The sequence below is a fragment of the Taudactylus pleione genome, unplaced genomic scaffold (assembly GCF_031769625.1).
Source record: "Taudactylus pleione unplaced genomic scaffold, aTauple2 ptg000013l, whole genome shotgun sequence".
Taxonomy (NCBI): Eukaryota; Metazoa; Chordata; class Amphibia; order Anura; family Myobatrachidae; genus Taudactylus; species Taudactylus pleione.
This window is the reverse complement of record NW_028284416.1, coordinates 3,574,276-3,592,357: the sequence shown is the minus strand read 5'-3', so window position 1 is coordinate 3,592,357 and position 18,082 is coordinate 3,574,276. Positions and strand designations below refer to the sequence as shown.

General features: G+C 50.2%; 1 protein-coding gene across 2 annotated transcripts in view; it reads left to right on the top strand.

Annotated features, from left to right (window-relative positions):
* TFE3 (transcription factor binding to IGHM enhancer 3) overlaps nucleotides 1–18,082 on the top strand; it is a 39,085-nt gene that overhangs the window by 3,632 nt on the left and 17,371 nt on the right. For both annotated transcript variants that reach the window (XM_088470280.1, XM_088470287.1), the window contains exons 2-4: nucleotides 12,153–12,266; nucleotides 15,221–15,461; nucleotides 16,960–17,208. In XM_088470280.1, coding sequence (XP_088326406.1) covers nucleotides 12,153–12,266; nucleotides 15,221–15,461; nucleotides 16,960–17,208 — 604 coding nt within the window. The remainder of the gene's footprint in view (nucleotides 1–12,152; nucleotides 12,267–15,220; nucleotides 15,462–16,959; nucleotides 17,209–18,082) is intronic.

The following is an 18,082-nucleotide window of genomic DNA, read 5'->3' as shown; positions in this document are numbered from 1 at the left end:
AGTGAGGTGCATAAGATTATTGCACTGTTCGGAGGACTGTGTGTGATTGAGGGGTAGGTTGTAGGTGTTGAGGGGACTGTGTGTGAGTGTGGTGTAGATGATTGTTGTAGGTGTTGGGGGACTGTGTGTGGGTGAGGTGCAAAAGACGATTGCAGGTGTTTGGAGGACTGTGTGATCGAGGAATAGGTTAGTTTGGTTGATTGTGTGTAAGTGAGGTGCAGGAGATGGTTGTAGGTGTTGGGGAGGAGTGTGTGTGAGTGCGGTGAAGGTGTTGGGGGAATGTGTGTAAGTGAGGTGCATATGTGTGTGCTCATTCATCATTCAATATTTGAGTTTAAATCCCCGAAAACACACGTTTTCGGGGGTTTACCTCAAATACTAAGTATCCCCCGAATGTATGAAGGAGGGACCGCAGAAGGTATCTCCGATATCTATATATAGGATGATCTCCGATACCTGCTGCGATACCTCCATAGCCACCGGCAGCCGCCTCCCCCATAGGTTTCTATGGGGGATGCGATGCTGCCAAATGTACCAATATCCAGAATGCAAAGCATTCCCGATATTGGCCTCAGCACCTAACGCCATCTGAAGATAGGGTTAGCCGCTGTAGTCTATAGGCACTTATCACATATCAGCCAGCGGAGGGATCTCCTAGATCCCTCCGCCGGCAATGGGCGCCGCTCATGTGCAGTCCGCGGGTCTGCGTATGCGCAGCAGCAACGAATGCACTCCGGCTACATCGCATGAATGGGCCCTTTCGGAGCCCGTCACCCTGCACGTGCCGGTTAATACATCCAGCCGCTGTGATCGCATTGCAAAATGAGATCATTAATAAATGGGCGCCTCAGTGAGGTGCAGGAGATGGTTGTAGGTGTTGGGGAGGATTGTGTGTGAGGTGTAGGTGTTGGGGAGGATTGTGTGTGAGGTGTAGGTGTTGGGGGAATGTGTGTAAGTGAGGTGTAGGAAATGGTTGTATGTGTGGGGGGATTGTGTGAGTGAGGTGTGGGTGTTGGGAGGACTGTGTGTGAGTGGTAGGAGAGGGTTGTAAGTGTTGGGAGGACTGTGGGCCTGATTCAGAGCCGAACGCTCTGACCAGAGCGCTCGCTCTGAATCAGGGCCCTCCTCCATGAAAATGGAGCGTCCTCCTGGACGCTCGCATAGCTGTGGGTGACCACCCACAGCTTATGTGAGCGTCCATGATGATGGTCAAGACCATCGCGACCATCGGGCTTGCGATGGAGACCCTGCGGTAGGGTCTCGCTGCCGCAAGCCTTGGAGTGATTTTGGTTCTATCAGAGCCAAAATCACTCCCACTGACATCACTAGTGATGTCAGTGGGGCCGGCTTCAGACGGTAGGCGTTCCCATGGGAACGCCTCCGTCTGGCAGACACGCCCCCAGCACGCCCACCAAAGGGGGCGTGCTGTCAAACAACATCGACAGCACGCCCCCTTTGGTGCGAGACCCGGAGCGACGGAAAGCCCGTCGCTATCCGGGTCTCGCGCATGCGCAAGACGGAGCTCCCTCCGTCATGCGCATGCACAGTGGGGCAACATCGACCCGCTTGCGAGCGTCCTGCGCTCGCGAGCGGGTCTGAATGACCCCCTGTGTGTGAGTGAGGTGCAGGAGATGGTTGTAGTTGTTGTGGGAACTGTGTGTGAGTGAGGTGTAGGAGATGATTATAGGTGCTGGGTGTGAGTGAGGTGTAGGAGATGGTTGTAGATGCTGGGTGTGAGTGAGGTGTAGGAGATGGTTGTAGATGTTGGGGGAACAGTGTGTGAGTGAGGTGTAGGAGATGGTTATAGATGCTGGATGTGAGTGAGGTGTAGGAGATGGTTGTAGATGTTGGGGGGGAACAGTGTGTGAGTGAGGTGTAGGAGATGGTTATAGATGCTGGGTGTGAGTGAGGTGCAGGAGATGGTTGTAGATGTTGGAGGAACTGTGTGTGAGTGAGGTGTAGGAGATGATTATAGATGCTGGGTGTGAGTGAGGTGCAGGAGATGGTTGTAGATTTTGGGGGAACAGTGTGAGTGAGGTGTAGGAGATGATTATAGATGCTGGGTGTGAGTGAGGTGTAGGAGATGGTTGTAGATGTTGGAGGAACTGTGTGTGAGTGAGGTGTAGGAGATGATTATAGATGCTGGGTGTGAGTGAGGTGCAGGAGATGGTTGTAGATGTTGGGGGAACAGTGTGAGTGAGGTGTAGGAGATGATTATAGATGCTGGGTGTGAGTGAGGTGTAGGAGATGGTTGTAGATGTTGGGGGAACAGTGTGTGAGTGAGGTGTAGGAGATGATTATAGATGCTGGGTGTGAGTGAGGTGTAGGAGATGATTATAGATGCTGGGTGTGAGTGAGGTGTAGGAGATGGTTGTAGATGTTGGGGGAACAGTGTGTGAGTGAGGTGTAGGAGATGGTTGTAGATGCTGGGTGTGAGTGAGGTGTAGGAGATGGTTGTAGATGTTGGGGGAACAGTGTGTGAGTGAGGTGTAGGAGATGATTATAGATGCTGGGTGTGAGTGAGGTGTAGGAGATGGTTGTAGATGTTGGGGGAATGTGTGTAAGTGAGGTGTAGGAGATGATTATAGATGCTGGGTGTGAGTGAGGTGCAGGAGATGGTTGTAGATGTTGGGGGAACAGTGTGTGAGTGAGGTGTAGGAGTTGGGGTGTAGTATTATCTGTGAGCAAGGACAGGGAAGCATTGCAAGGGTTTATGTATTTGGATCCCTGTTGTGCAGGGGAAAGCAGTGTTGGAGATAGGGTCAAAGTTGAGTGGTTACCAGTGTGTTTGGGGGGGAGGGGGGCTGTGTGTATGGTTAGACTGTGAGCTCTTGGGAATGGATTGTTTTTGCCATGCACACAGGAGTACTGTGGGTGTATGGTGGGGGAAGGAGCACAGTGAAGCAATACTATCCTTTTGCTTAGTCATTCAGAAACGCGCAGCCGATGAAAACAAGGGGACAAATCTGTACTTGTACAGCGCTGCAGAGTATACTGCTGCCACATTAAGAAAATGTTAATAAATAATAATAAATATTTGCCGAGATCAATGTGCAGACATGGGTTCTTCTAGCTAAGTACATTGGATTTCTGGTAGGAGAGGGTTAATCAGCCACCAATGCTCACAGACGGGCTCTGATAGTCAAAGAGTTCTATTGACCGTCGAAGGGTTAAAGAATAAGTAGACTGGAGTTCCTTAATATTAACACAGGGTTTATCTTTGTACCTGCCCCCTCCTCAGTCTCAGAACAGGCTGACATCAGCAGAAAGCTCTCCCCCTTCTCTCAACTCAGACTTGTAGTTGTGCAATCAGTATAATAAACTCCAACAAACTCCTTGTCCTGCCAGTGTGAGGGCCCCCGGCACTGGGTAAGTGTGGCCCCCGGCACTGGGTGTGAAGGCCCCCGGCACTGGGTCTGAGTGCCCCTGGCACTGGGTGTGAGGATCCCCGGCACTGGGTATGAGGGTCCCCAGGTAAAAGGGCCCCCGGCACTGGGTGTGAGGGTCCCCAGCACTAGGTAAGAGTGGTTCCTCGGATGGCTTCTTTCCACCTTTTACAGATAGGCATTATTTATTTAATTCTAAGTATCGAGAGCTGCAAAATAGGCCTGATGCCAAGCTGCCGGTAACAATGTGTCTAGAATTATTCAGGCCCCAGTCGAAAACTCCAGGAGACAATAGAGTCTGTTTAAGGAGAGCGCTTCGCCTGCGTACAGAGCGGAGGCGGACATACTGTGGCCTTTGCCAATATTCAGTTTGAAGCAGCCTATCAATTCATTAGGAACCAGTGACGTCACTGAGGCGTAAGGCAAGGCCGGACTATGGCTGCCTCCGCGGTGCCTCGGTGACGGCACACTAGGGATGCACACTGTCGCCATGAACGATTGGGGACAGCGCATGCTCAGATAGCCACAGCAGTGGCCGCACAGGCTTATGTATAATGGGTGCAGGACGTGCAGTGCCCGTAGTATTCTTACCTTGTGCCAGCAAGTGGGTCCCTCCTCCTCTGCGGCTCCATTTTTCCAGTGACATCTTTGCTCTCTTGGGCACATGAACCATCTTCCCAAATATTAATATGGCGTCACGGAAGAGGAGGGTTGTGGGGTTTGGGGGGGGCCACATTACTCTGCCGTTAATACGCCCCTAAATGGCGTATTACACTATAAAGAGGCAGGGAACTAATAAACTCACTGCAGGTCGTAATAAATGCCAAATTGCTAAAAGCCAGAGGGCAATGTCCCCTTTAACTTCCACGTTTCACATATTTACCTACTTTTTAAATGTCCTCACCAGGAGATCCTGGTAAGGGCGTACAGGTGGGCGATCGTCATCACAGCCAACCCTCAAGAATTACTGCTTTTTTCAGCGATGGGCACTTCGTGAAGCCTCTGGACAGTCCTATTCACCAAGGAAGAGGTCGGGTCCAGAAATTTGGGAGTCTCCTGGTGAATTCCAGGCCTGGAATTCACCAGGAGACTCCCAAATTCTCCAGTAGGCAAGCATGGCACCCAGATGCCCGCCGATGCGCATTGGGTATCCAAAGCAAGATGGCGGCGCTGCAGAGTTAAAAAGTTGTTTTTGGAGAGGGTCGGAGAGTTTGGCAGTTTGAGGGCCGTCTTTCCTAAGCATGGAGTGCCTAGCTCCGGTGTGCCTGGCTTGGAACACATTTTGCAGAGCAAGATTGTTGGTGTGAGATAAAAGTGTGTGCAAGGCGTATGTTTAGGGACATTCCTTGCTGTGTGTATAGGGACCCACAGACGGTGGCACTAAGCAATAGGAAAAACGAATGTGTAACAGAATGAAGGGGATAGTAAAGTGGTTGGAGGGAGGACTTTCCCACTTTCCACAGAGCATTTCTTAAGATATATCTTGCCATAGGCAAACACAGAGGGGGTTTCCAGCTGCCCGGAAACCCCCTCAAGGCCAGCAGCTATATTTAAGAATTCTATTTTATTAGAGCTGCGGCCACAACATGCAGAATAAGGGATGGAACTGAGCAGCTGCACATGCCCAGTGACCGCAGCTTTCCTACCATCTCTGCTTTGTGTGGGTGGCACTGGGCACTCCATTAGCGCGCCAGACCAGACTATAGCTCGTTAAGTGCTAATTATGCCTCCTCTATGGGGCTGGCCATATTCTAAAATTAAGAATATGGAAAACACTCTCCACAAACCCTGCGTTTGCCCCTGCTTGCATGCCCCGAATCAAGAACGGAGGTGTACAGCGCAGGACAAGTATGGGTGTACGGGCGCGAAAAAATACATTTTGCATTGAGCATCCCACGCGATGCCCTTTGTAAATGAGGCCCCTTTGAGGTCAATTGAAATAACCTAAAAAAGTTAAAAAGATCATTTGGTAACCGGGGTAATGGGCTCCCAGGGGCCACTCACCCTCGCTGGTCAGTATGCCCCGATAATGCGTGTGCCCTGCTCCTGCCAGGGCAAGGAGTCAAATGTTATTCCATTGTTCTGGGGAAAGTCCGCCTGGCAATCAGCCAGAGATATGTAATGTATTTTAGATAACATATTATACAATGTATCTTGCAGTATAAGGACATTTCTGCCTAGGTTCTAAAATGTCCCAGGAACGGTGCCATTGTCAATGATAGCACATGCCACTGTAATGTATGCACTATTATCCGGGCCATACGTATACATACTGGTAGTGTTTTTTGTGTCTGTGTAGCAATGTTTATAATACACAAGAAAAGGTCTGCATAGGCGGTGATGTAATCGGTTGCAAATGGCTGAGCTGTGATGTCATCACTTCAGTGTCTACCAAGATAAATTGTCTATTGTAAGGATTGAATTATATACTACGGTGCAGGACATTAAGAGGTATTATTTGTACACAGATAGTCCATGGTTTTAAGGGCCTGATTCAGAGCCGGACGCTCTTTCAGAGCGCTCGCTCTGAATCGGTGCCCTCCCTCTCTTTTTTTAGAGCGGCCTCCTGGCCACTCGCATAGATGTGGGTGACCACCCACAGCTATAGCGAGCGGCCAAAAAGATGGTCGCAATGGTCAAGACCATCGCGACCATCGGGCTTGCGACGAGACCCTTGTGGTAGGGTCTCGTCTGCCGCAAGCCCTGGAGTGCTTTTGGACCTATCAGAGCCAAAAGCACTTCCACTGACATCATTTGTGATGTCAGTGGGGCCGGCCCCAGACGGTAGGCGTTCCCATGGGAACGCCTCCGTCTGGGCAGCCACGCCCCCGGCACGCCCACCAAAGGGGGTGTGCTGTCACTCAACATCGACAGCACGCCCCCTTTGTAGCGAGACCCATAGCGACGGCTTGCCTGTCACTATGCGGGTCTCGCGCATTCGCACGACGGAGCCGGCTCCCTCGTGCGCATGCACACTTGGCCAACATCGACCCGCTTTCGAGCGGGTCTGAATCAGGCCCTAAGTATGTACATTGGGCATGAGATTCAGGCCTTCATTCAGAGGCGGCCGTACGGTCTAAGACCGCACGGCCGCCTCGATGTTTGTCAAGTGTGCATGCGCACGAGGGAGCCGGCTCCTTCGTGCGCATGCGTGAGACCCGCTACGACCGACAGCGCCGGTCATAGCGGGTCTCTTTCCAAAGGGGGCGAGCTGTCGATGTTGATTGACAGCTCGCCCCGTTTGGAAGGCGGGCCGGGGGGTGGCAGCCCAAACGGAGGCGTTCCCATGGGAACGCCTACCGTTTGGGGGAGGCCCCACTGACATCACTAGTGATGTCAGTGGAGAGCTTCCGGCTCTGACAGAGCCAGAAGCTCTCCGGGGCTTACGACAAGTGAGACCCTACCCTAGGGTCTCGTCGTAAGCCCCGATGGTCGCGATGGTCTCTGACCATCGCGACCATCATCATAGCGGTCGTTAGAGCTGTGGGTGTAAACCCACAGCCTAACGACCGAAACAGAGGCGGGCGGTCAGGATGCAAGCGGCCGCCGAGTTTCTGAGCGACCGCTTGCATCCTCCGACCGCCTCTGAATGAGGCCCTCAGAGCTGTACGCTAATGCTGCTGCCACTGCGATTTTTGAAGTTGAGGCTCTGCGAAAATATGCTACATGCCAACCAGAGCCATCGCAGCTGTCAGCAACTGCGTACACATACGCCTAGCTGCCGACGGCTCTCCCGGTTCCCAGTACTGGCACAATGGAGGAGGTGCCCCTTCAGAGCTGGAGCCCGGCAGCAGGTGCCTACATTGTCTCCCATAGTTCTGCCCCTGGGCGGGGGGGTGCTCTTCAACAGGTGCGGGTAAAGGTCACTCAGTCTTTGGTCACTCAGAATTGCCGGTGTAACTAAAATTGCGGAGCCCTGTTTTTTCTTTAGCGTAGGGGATCGCAGGCTCAGGATGTGACATGCCCCCAAAATGGTCGGGACACATCTGCGTTTTTAGCCGACCCGTTGCCTCCCCCGAACGCTCCCTGCCTGTCAGCCTGATATTTTGAACCTTAGGAGGCCCATACACGGTAAGATTTTTTAGACGATGTGCACGATTTTGATCGATCGCAACGGTCAATCGTGCATATCGTGTGTGGTTTGGCATGCTGTACGACGGCGATGCGCGTCCACGCCGTCGTACATCGGCACCGTAGATCTTATGGAAAAACCATAGGATCTGCGATCCGTCACGCTGTTAAATAGGTAACCGAAGCATCTTGTAAGATGCATCGCTTACCATTCACAGCAGCATGCGATGCATCGGGCTGAATCTGAAAACGTACCGAGGTGTCGTACGTTTTCAAATCGCCCCGTGTATGGCCCGCATAAGGCTGTCGCCACTTTCTGTGACGTTCATGGAGCGTTTCAACGCTCGTGTGACAATACCTTTGCCTCGTGTACAGTACCTGCCCATGTGACACTAGCTTTACAGGGAAAGGGGATTTCTGTGTTATACCCTCACCTATGAGGGTCCCTTTAGGAAGGGAGGAGGCTCAGTAACAGGAAAGAGAGTGAATTTGGGATGCAGCTAGCCACCATTGTAAAGCGTCACATCTCTCAGGGTGAGAGGGAAACTGGGTCAGGCTCCAGCTTCAGGTACTTCCTCCGCCATTTTGCTATTGTTTAGACGGCACTATAAGGAAGTGCAGAACACTAAATATTTATAGAGGCTGAGGCGCTCTCCACAGGATGTCGCAATGTGCACTGAATTTGATCCCTATGACCAAAAACTTCTCAGTTTCCATTCATGTGACAGGAGTTCCCAGAAATAAATATCTGCCACTGTCTCAGGCAGCGAGTCACATCAACAACCCTCCAGAGCCATTGTGCGGCCTGAAACCATTACCATGAGAATTGAGCCTATTGGTTCAGTATAGTGATACCATTCAGGACATATGCATGAAGGGTCAGAGGCACAGATGGTAAAGGGTAGGATGCAGGGCAGCTGTTTCGTGGGAGAGAAATATTATATCCAAATGTATTTATTAATGTACTAGAACAGGCCTGGCCAACCTGTGGCTCTCCAGCTGTTGTGAAACTACAAGTCCCAGCATGCCCTGCCACAGTTTTGCTATTAGAAAATCCTTAAACAGTGTCAGGGCATACTGGGATGTGTAGTTTCACAACAGCTGGAGACCCTCAGGTTGGCCAGGCCTGTACTAGAATATCACACCTGGCATATGCCTGGTCACCAAGGTCTCCCTGCTCCCTCCCGCCCCCTCCCTCCCACACCTGTACACGAGGCCTGATTGAAAAGTAATGAGACTGCCTCTGTTTTCCTGTCCCATAGGTAGAGGTGACATCGCTATGCTGGTTATTGTGAGGCTCATACATCGATGTGTATGAACCTGCGGTTGGATTGCCGTAGTCTTCTTTGTTTGGTCACAGCCAGTGGAAGATCTTCGTACGTTTCGTCATGGCGGATGAGGAAGACGTGTCTGTGAGATTACGCCAGAGATGTGTGATTGAAGTTTGTGTTAAACTTGGAAAAAGCGGAAATGAAACTCATGAAATGTTACGGCATGCATACGGTGGAGAAACAATTAGCCGTGCTGCAGTATTTTGGTGGGGGAAGCACTTCAAAGAGGGTAATACGCGAGTGACTGACGGAGCGCGTTCTGGGAGACCATACTTGCAGTTATAGCAGGGTTGCCTACATTTAACATTCTCTTCCCGGGAGAAGCCCGGGTAAGAGAAGCATCAGGGGGCCGACGGGGGCGGGGCTTGATGATTCGCGTCATTAAGCCCGCCCCCTCACGTTAAAATTGCTGCGATTGGGCACAATTTACATAGGGGGTGGGGCCAAATGCTGTGATTCATGCAGAATCACAGCTTAAGCCCCGCCCCCTTCACGGATACCCGCGATTGCCGCGGGTATTCTCCTAATTCTGCCCACTTCACTAGGAAGTGGGCAGAATGCGGGAGAAATGCCTACCCTTCCGGGGGTGCGGGGGGTTACCCGAAAAATCGGGAGCCTCCCGCGAAAACCGGGAGGGTAGGCATGTATGAGTTACAGATGTCAACATTGCCAAAGTTGCTGAGATGTTGCGAAATGACAGAAGGTTAACTCTACGTGAAGCTTGTCACACGTCACAATCGATGTCAGGAAATCGGATATCCTCTCCGACATTCGAACGGTGTACTTACATGATTCAACTCGTCGTTGCATCCGTTCTTGGCATACACGTGATGCATTTTCAGTTCATTTTGTCACAATATGCTGAACCCGTTCTAATGAGATACCAAGTGAAGCCGAAAGTTCACGTAAAGTTAATTCTCTGTCATTTTGCAACATCTCAGCAGCTTTGGCAATGTTGACATCTGTAACCGCGGTGGATGGTCTCCCAGAACGCGCTACGTCTGTCACTTGCGTATTACCCTCTTTGAATTGCTTCCCCCACTGAATTACTGCAGCACGGATAATTGTTCTGCACCGTATGCTTGCCGCAACATTCATGAGTTTCATTTCCCCTTTTTCCAAGTTTAACACAAATTGCAATCGCACATCTCGGACATAGGGCCCCATTTACAAACAAAGGGAAATACCAGCGGCAATTTTCGTTTAGTATCACTGTGATACAAACGAAAATGCCACTGGTATTTAGTAATACTTACCTCTCCGGCGAGGTCCTGCGAAGTCCAGCGGAATCCTCGTCCTCGACGAGACCCTCTCCTGGGCTGCTGGCAGCCTAACGCTGGCAGCGACGGTGCTCCAGGGTCATGCGCATGCGCGACGGTCCGTCTGCGCATGTGCATGACAGGGAGACCCGGCAGTGCCTGGAAGGCTTCGTTGAAGCCGGAGAGGCACCGCCGGGTCTCCATTGCCGGCAATGGGGCCCGCATCGCTCTCGCCATCTTTTAGATGGCGAGAGCGATGCTGTACAAACAGCGGTAATCTAAGATTACAGCTGTTTACTAAATACAGGAAGATGGTATAACCCCTTTAGCGAACACTAAAGGGGTTATATTTTGTTTGTAAATGGGGCCCTTAATCTCACAGACACGTCTTCCCCCATCCGCCATGACGAAACGTACGAAGATCTTCCACTCGCTGTGACCAAACAAAGAAGACTACGGCAGTCCAACCGCAGGTTCAGACACATGGATGTATGAGCGTCACAATAACCAGCATAGCGATGTCACCTCTACCTATGGGACAGATTAGAGGCAGACTCGTTACTTACCCCATTCCCGGCAGATCCTACATCCTCTCCGGCGTAGCGCTTTGCAGTGGGAGCCTTTAGAGGCGCAATTCATGTTGCAGTCGCGACACACTTTAACAGACTATTATATATTTAAGTAGACTAGAGCTCTATGTCCTAATATCTGTGTATTAGGAGGAGGTCAGAGGTCAGTGTCCCCTGATGTCTGTGTATTAGGAGGAGGGGAGAGGTCAGTGTGCCCTGATGTCTGTGTATTAGGAGGAGGGGAGAGGTCAGTGTGCCCTGATGTCTGTGTATTAGGAGGAGGGGAGAGGTCAGTGTCCCCTGATGTCTGTGTATTAGGAGGAGGGGAGAGGTCAGTGTGCCCTGATGTCTGTGTATTAGGAGGAGGGGAGAGGTCAGTGTGCCCTGATGTCTGTGTATTAGGAGGAGGGGAGAGGTCAGTGTGCCCTGATGTCTGTGTATTAGGAGGAGGGGAGAGGTCAGTGTGCCCTGATGTCTGTGTATTAGGAGGAGAGGTCAGTCTGTCCTGATGTCTGTGTAGTAGGAGGAGGTCAGAGGTCAGTGTGTCCTGATGTCTGTGTATTAGGAAGAGGGGAGAGGTCTGTGTGTTGTGATGTCTGTGTATTTGGAGGAGGGGAGAGGTCAGTGTGTCCCCTGATGTCTGTGTATTAGGAGGAGGGGAGAGGTATATATATAATATGTCTGTAAGGAGGAGGGGAGAGATCAGTGTGTCCTGATGTCTGTGTATTAGGAAGAGGGGAGAGGTCAGTGTGTCCCCTGATGTCTGTGTATTAGGAGGAGGGGAGAGGTCAGTGTGTTCTGATGTCTGTGTATTAGGAGGAGGGGAGAGGTCAGTGTGTCCCCTGATGTCTGTGTATTAGGAAGAGGGAAGAGATCAGTGTGACCCCTGATGTCTGTGTATTAGGAAGAGGGGAGAGGTCAGTGTGTCCTAATGTCTGTGTATTAGGAGGAGGGGAGAGGTCTGTGTGTCCTGATGTCTGTGTATTAGGAGGAGGGGAGAGGTCTGTGTGTCCTGATGTCTGTGTATTAGGAAGAGGGAAGAGATCAGTGTGACCACTGATGCCTGTGTATTAGGAGGAGGGGAGAGGTCTATATATAATATGTCTGTAAGGAGGAGGGGAGAGATCAGTGTGTCCTGATGTCTGTGTATTAGGTGGAGGGGGGAGGTCAGTGTGTCCTGATGTCTGTGTATTAGGAGGAGGGGAGAGGTCAGTGTGTCCTGATGTCTGTGTATTAGGAGGAGAAGTCAGTGTGTTCTGATGTCTGTGTATTAGGAGGAAGGGGAGAGGTCTGTGTGTCCTGATGTCTGTGTATTAGGAGGGGGGAGAGGTCAGTGTGTCCCCTGATGTCTGTGTATTAGGAAGAGGGAAGAGATCAGTGAACCCCTGATGTCTGTGTATTAGGAGGAGGGGAGACGTCTATATATAATATGTCTGTAAGGAGGAGGGGAGAGGTCTGTGTACTGATGTCTGTGAATTAGGAGAAACGTGATGCCTATTACTAATGGACACTACACTCTTTGTCTTATCCCAACAGTCTGAGCCCGCTGTTGCCCGAGTCCGGCATTGTCGCTGACATTGACGTTGAGACAGCTCTAGAGCCGAGCGAGGAGCAGTTTTACCAGCTGAAGAGCCAGCCGATACCTGCCAGGTGACTTATCAGACAGGAGAGCTGTTCATACTCCCAGCAGGGACACATAGGCAGAAAGAATGCATGATGTAGACATACAGAGATATGGAGGATACAGGGAACAGCAGTCAACAGGAAACTCAGATAAGGTTCCTACATCCAGCAGAAAACCTGCAATACTGCTGACTGACCCCGGGCGTGAGATAAGTCTCTGACACAAACTCAGCAGTTTCAAAAATAGAAATTAGATTTCTCTGTTCAAGCAAACATCCAGAGCCGAATGAAATAGGTTTCAAGTTGAGGGATCCCATTTATTTATTTATTACCAGTTATTTATATAGCGCACACATGTTCCACAGCGCTTTACAGAGCATATTTGGCCATTCACATCAGTCCCTGCCCCAGTGGAGCTTACACTCTATATTCCCTATCACATGTACCCCCCCCCCACACACACACATACACACTAGGGTTAATTTTTGTTGGGAGCCAATTAACCTACCAGTATATTTTTGGAGTCTGAGAGGAAACCGGAGTACCCGGGGGAAACCCACACAAGCACAGGGAGAATATACAAACTCCACACAGTTAGGGCCGTGGTGGGAATTGAACCCACGACCTCAGTGCTGTGAGGCAGTGACGCTAACCATTACACCATTTTGACTCACATGAGAGTGCATGGGAGTTAAAACTGCGGGTAAACTCACACCGTATAATGCGACTTTCATTACACGGTGTGAGTTACACAGAGACATGCACAGATCAGTGAGATCCGTACTTGCTTCTGTGCTAAAATAAAAACCTATCAAAGTGTAAACAAAAACGTAGCGGAGTCCCCCCTAAAAGCACAACCAGCACCCAGCTTTTCTGAGCCGGTCGTGGTTGTGAAAAAAGATTAAGTGGTCCCCTGTATTTTCATCAACCAGCACCAGGCTCAGTGAGCCAGTCCTGGTTGTGGAAATATGGGGGACAAAATGAGTAGGAGTCCACTGTATCATCCACAACCAGCACCAGACGTTTTCTAGCGGGGGTTTAAAGACACAGCCGTGGGTCTCGCTTCACGGGGTCCCCCTGCCAAAGCATTATCACCCCATGCTAGTCAGCCCAGGCCGGGGATCCCTGAGGAGGTGGGGACCCCCAATAAAGGGGTTCCCCTTCTCTAGGGCACCCCAGGCCTGGGTTGATAGCCCGGGGGTTATCCCTGGCACCCCTGGGCTGTGGGTGCCGGGTTGATTGTGTGAAAAAATACAATAAATAATATTGTCCTTTACAGGAAACCTAGAGAACCCAGCAAGCCTCCCCCGCATGCTAGTTCTTGGGGAACCACAAGTACCAGCATGCGGGATATTAAGGGCCCGCTGGAGTCTCTAGTTCACCTGCAAAATAAATATTTAAAAAACGACATAACACAAACACCGAAGGTTCTATTATTTTATTACACATGCACCCACTCACTCACTCACTCACTCACTCACTCACTCACTCACTCACTCACTCACTCACTCACTCACTCATTCACTCACTACATACTTACCTTGTCCCTAGCAATGGTCTGTCCCTTTCTTCAGTAGAATCCAAGATCGGGACCTGTTAAAAAAAAAAAGAAATCCGTACTTACCTACCCCTTGTATCATGTCCTCCCCATGTAGGCACCCACCATCTTCTGAAAAAAATAAAAACCAGGACCCACACACAGTAGCGTCCTCTAAGAACAGTACTTCGCGAATATTGGCTCAGCCGCTGCATTTCACATAGAAATGCATTGGCTGAACGTTCATTGGCTGAGAGAGGCGAGCCTCCGCCTCTCTCAGCCAATGAGCGGTTCCCAACATTGACTTCAAGGGTGGGGACCACTAGGTAACCATTAGTAACCTAGCGATTCTATACTAATAATTTTCTCTGTTTCGTCCGTTTTATTTGGCTTGGGAGCAGCCATGATAAACCTTTTACAGTGAGTGCAGCAAAAACGATCAGTGTTGCTGCAAAGTGTTACCTTTAATGCAATCTAGACAGTCACAAGATCATGACATCAGACCGACATTTCTTTTGGACGTTCCCCGGCATCAGTAGCCTCCTCCAGCCAGTCTGCCTCTTCCCTTGTTACAGTCCGCAGTGACTGGCCGACTGGCGTACTATAATGAGGCACTTGTACTCATTATTAGTACCGCATAGTCTCCGTCTCTGCGTCCTTTCATTCCCGCGGGCCCTGGTGCAGTACACTGGCTACACCATCAATAGTTCCATACCTGTGTGAGGCCATCAGTCCAGTCAGTGAAGATTGACCTGTGCATAAATTAATGCCCTCAGAGAGGAGGGGGCTTGTGTGCGGTCTCCGTCCAGGTCCACGCCTCTCTAGTGAGTAGACTCTGGCACCGTGCCAGTGTCTGCTGTGCATGCGCAGGTCTCCAGAAACTTGGTGCCCGCACCATGTTCCCTGTGATTTTTCTACAGTGCAAATAGCCGGGAAAATGGCCGCCACACCATTTTCCCTATGATTTATGCAGCACTGTCGCTGCTGAAATGGGACTCTGGAGAAATAAATGTTGAACATGGGTGCAGGGTGTGCGTGTGCTGTGTGGGCCCCCCCTGGACCCTGAGACCCGTGTGCACCCCACACCCAGCACCCATTATAGATACGCCACTGAATACCGTCCATCATCAATGAACTGAGGTAGTGCTGTAATGAAGAGTGGGACAAAATTCCTCAAATACAACGCAAGATACTGACGGACTCATAAAGAAAAGGGTTAACGTTGTCTGTCCAAGCTACTGAATCAGGGGTCTACTACCTTGCTTATACAGTATGTGGCATCAGGTTTAGGACTTGGTGAGGACATGATGATTGTTAATTATGTCCTGTCATGTAAAAACACAAATGTGTAATAGGGTGTACTTTTTTCCCCCAGTGTCTATATGAATTGTTTAAAAAAATGTGTTGAAGTCTAATCTAGCTTCACCTTATTGTCCCCTAACAGCCAGACCCCAGCGCAGTCCCCTCAGGCTCCCCTTCAGACGCCCAGCACAATGTCATCCCGGATTCTGCTACGGCAGCAGCTGATGAGGGCGCAGGCACAGGAGCAGGAACTCCGGGAACAAAAGCAGCAGGCCGCCCAGGTCTCAGCAGAACGCAGCAATGCGGCGGCTTCCACGCCCGCTATCAGCGTGAACCCTGCTAGCCGCCCCACCCCGGCACAGGTGCCATTGGAGATCCTAAAGGTAAGGCCTATGTGTTTTCCGCGCTGACAGAAAGCCATCTAGCTGTAAAGTGACAGCAGGTGGGCCAACCAGAAGCCACAGTGTCTGTGGTTGAGGCTTCTGATTGGTCCACGCACTCTCAGTGATGTCACAGCCCTAGATGTTGGTGTTTTGAGGCGAACTAACAAATCACCGGAAAAATGGCTGCTTGGAGCGGGTGTCTGGTATTAACTAGTAAGCTCGCCGGCCTGAGATTGCAGTCACATGAGCCAATTTAATCAACTGTTCCAGTTCTCTGAAAAGCAATTATCCCAAGCTGTGAGCTACTCTCAGGCTGGAATGAGCCAATGAAAGTGTAACCAGCACCAGCACTGCCAGACAGATCATAGAGTACCCCTGAAAATGTTATTACCAGCACTAGGCTTCAGCAGCCAGCAGGGTTGGACTGGTCCATAGGGGACCAGGGGAAATCCCCGGTGGGACCCACTGTCTGTGGGCCCACCGTTCCTCTAGGTGTCAGGTTCCAGACCTCAAATTATAGATTGTTCCTCTATTAGATGGACAGTTACCAGGAACACTGATCAGCATGGGGGCTTGGTTCTCTTCTATAGAAACTACACCAAGATTTGCCCATTGGTTAGCCAAGCATCTGTGGTAGCTGACCACACCCCCTCTGGTGGATGACCACACCCCCTCTGGTGGATGACCACACCCTTTTAAGCATGTGCCCCTACCACTGTATTCCCCCCGATGGGCCCTTCATGTCCCAGTCTGACACTGGCAGCCAGGGCTGGTGGCACTATAACAGGGGGGACACAACCTAGGGTCCGCCCATCACAGTGTCAATCAGCCCTAGACCTATCAGCTCGGGCTGTATTTCCCAGGGGTGTTTCCCCCCCCTTCTAGGAAAAACTAGCCCTCTGCTGATAAGCACTGTGGCCATTCCCAGTACCTGGTGGGTGTTAGGTTAATAATATAATAAATGTGTTTTGTTGCTGATGAAATACCGGTCCCAGCAAGCCCTGGCATGCCCAATTTAATGGCTGCCAGGGCATGCTGGCACTGGAAGAACAACAAGTGTCATCATGCCCAGGATCACTGGCACCTGCAATCCACCTGTAAAAAAACACGTTTAAAGAACCACCCCTAGATAAATTATTTTGTGGCAGTAGAACCACCCCAATACATCCCTCGTTTACCCATTAATTATTCACCTATATTCCCAAGGTCCTTGTAGATTCCACAGCGCTGCAGCTTTGGAAAAAAAGACAACCACTTAGGTGCTGCATGACTCATTCCATGAGGGGCTTACGTTGCGAATGGCTGGCTTATGTATACCAATACGCTGGCTTCCCTCTGATTGGTTAGAAATTGAATACACTGAGAGTCACAGAGTTAGCTACGCGTTGCCTAAGTGTTTTTTTTTTTTTCCAAGCTTCAGCATTTTCAGTACATTCACCATGATAAATGCCATGTTATGTCGGCGTGCCATACCGTCATACGTGTTTTGTTTTACCAGGTGCAGACCCACTTGGAGAATCCTACAAAGTACCACATCCAGCAGTCGCAGAGGCAGCAGGTCAAACAGTACCTCTCCACCACGCACGGAACGAAGATGCCCTTTCATGCTTCCGCCCCAAGCTCCACCGTACCAGCCCCTGCAGGCGGCGCCTCCTCGCAGCCTGAACATTCAATGCTCCCCTCAGCCAGCAGCGCCCCCAACAGCCCCCTGGCTATGCTGAAAATTGGCTCCAATCCTGAAAAAGAGGTAGGTGGTATATACAACAGGGGAAAAGTAACCCACCTGCCAACATAGATTGAGGGGTCACGTCACTAATAAACCTAATAATCTGCCTGGAATTATCTCTCTTTGCTCCCGAGTCCTCAGTGAATCGGAACAACACTTTGGGGTCTATTTACTAAGCAGTGTTAGGAGACAGAGTGAAAAGTGATAAGAAAGTTATATGGTGCCAGCCAATCAGCTCCCAACTGTCATTTTTCAAAACACAGCCTGTGAGATGACAGTTGGGAGCTGATTGGCCGGCACCTTATCACTTTCTTATCACTTTTCACTCTGTCTCCTAACAGTGCTTAGTAAATAGAACCCTTTATATCGATATGTTTATTTATTATAATTTTATTAACAATTACTTACATAGCTCCAGTATAATCCATTGCGCTTTGCAAATGGTTAATAGAAGTCATCCCCTTTTAATATTTATTAAATGTATATAGATTAATTTATATTGCTTCATTCTGTGCTCTATTTACTAAGCAGTGTTAGGAGACAGAGTGAAAAGTGATAAAGGTACCAGCCAATCAGCTCCTAACTGTCATTTTTCAAACACAGCCTGTGAGATGACAGTTAGGAGCTGATTGGCTGGCACCTTATCACTTTTCTCTCTGTCTCCTAACACTGCTTAGTAAATAGACCCCTATATGTTAAAAATCCCCGACTCGCCAATTCCAATAATTTTTGGATCAGAATCGTCAAATCGAGATTATCCAACATGTTGGATTTTACCGATCATCCAATCCAGGCATTGGCAGAACAGCGAATTGCCCCAGTTGTTTGCTGATGTATGAGATTTAAGGTGCCCATCCACTTGACGATTTTGACAGGCGATTGCACGATAACGACG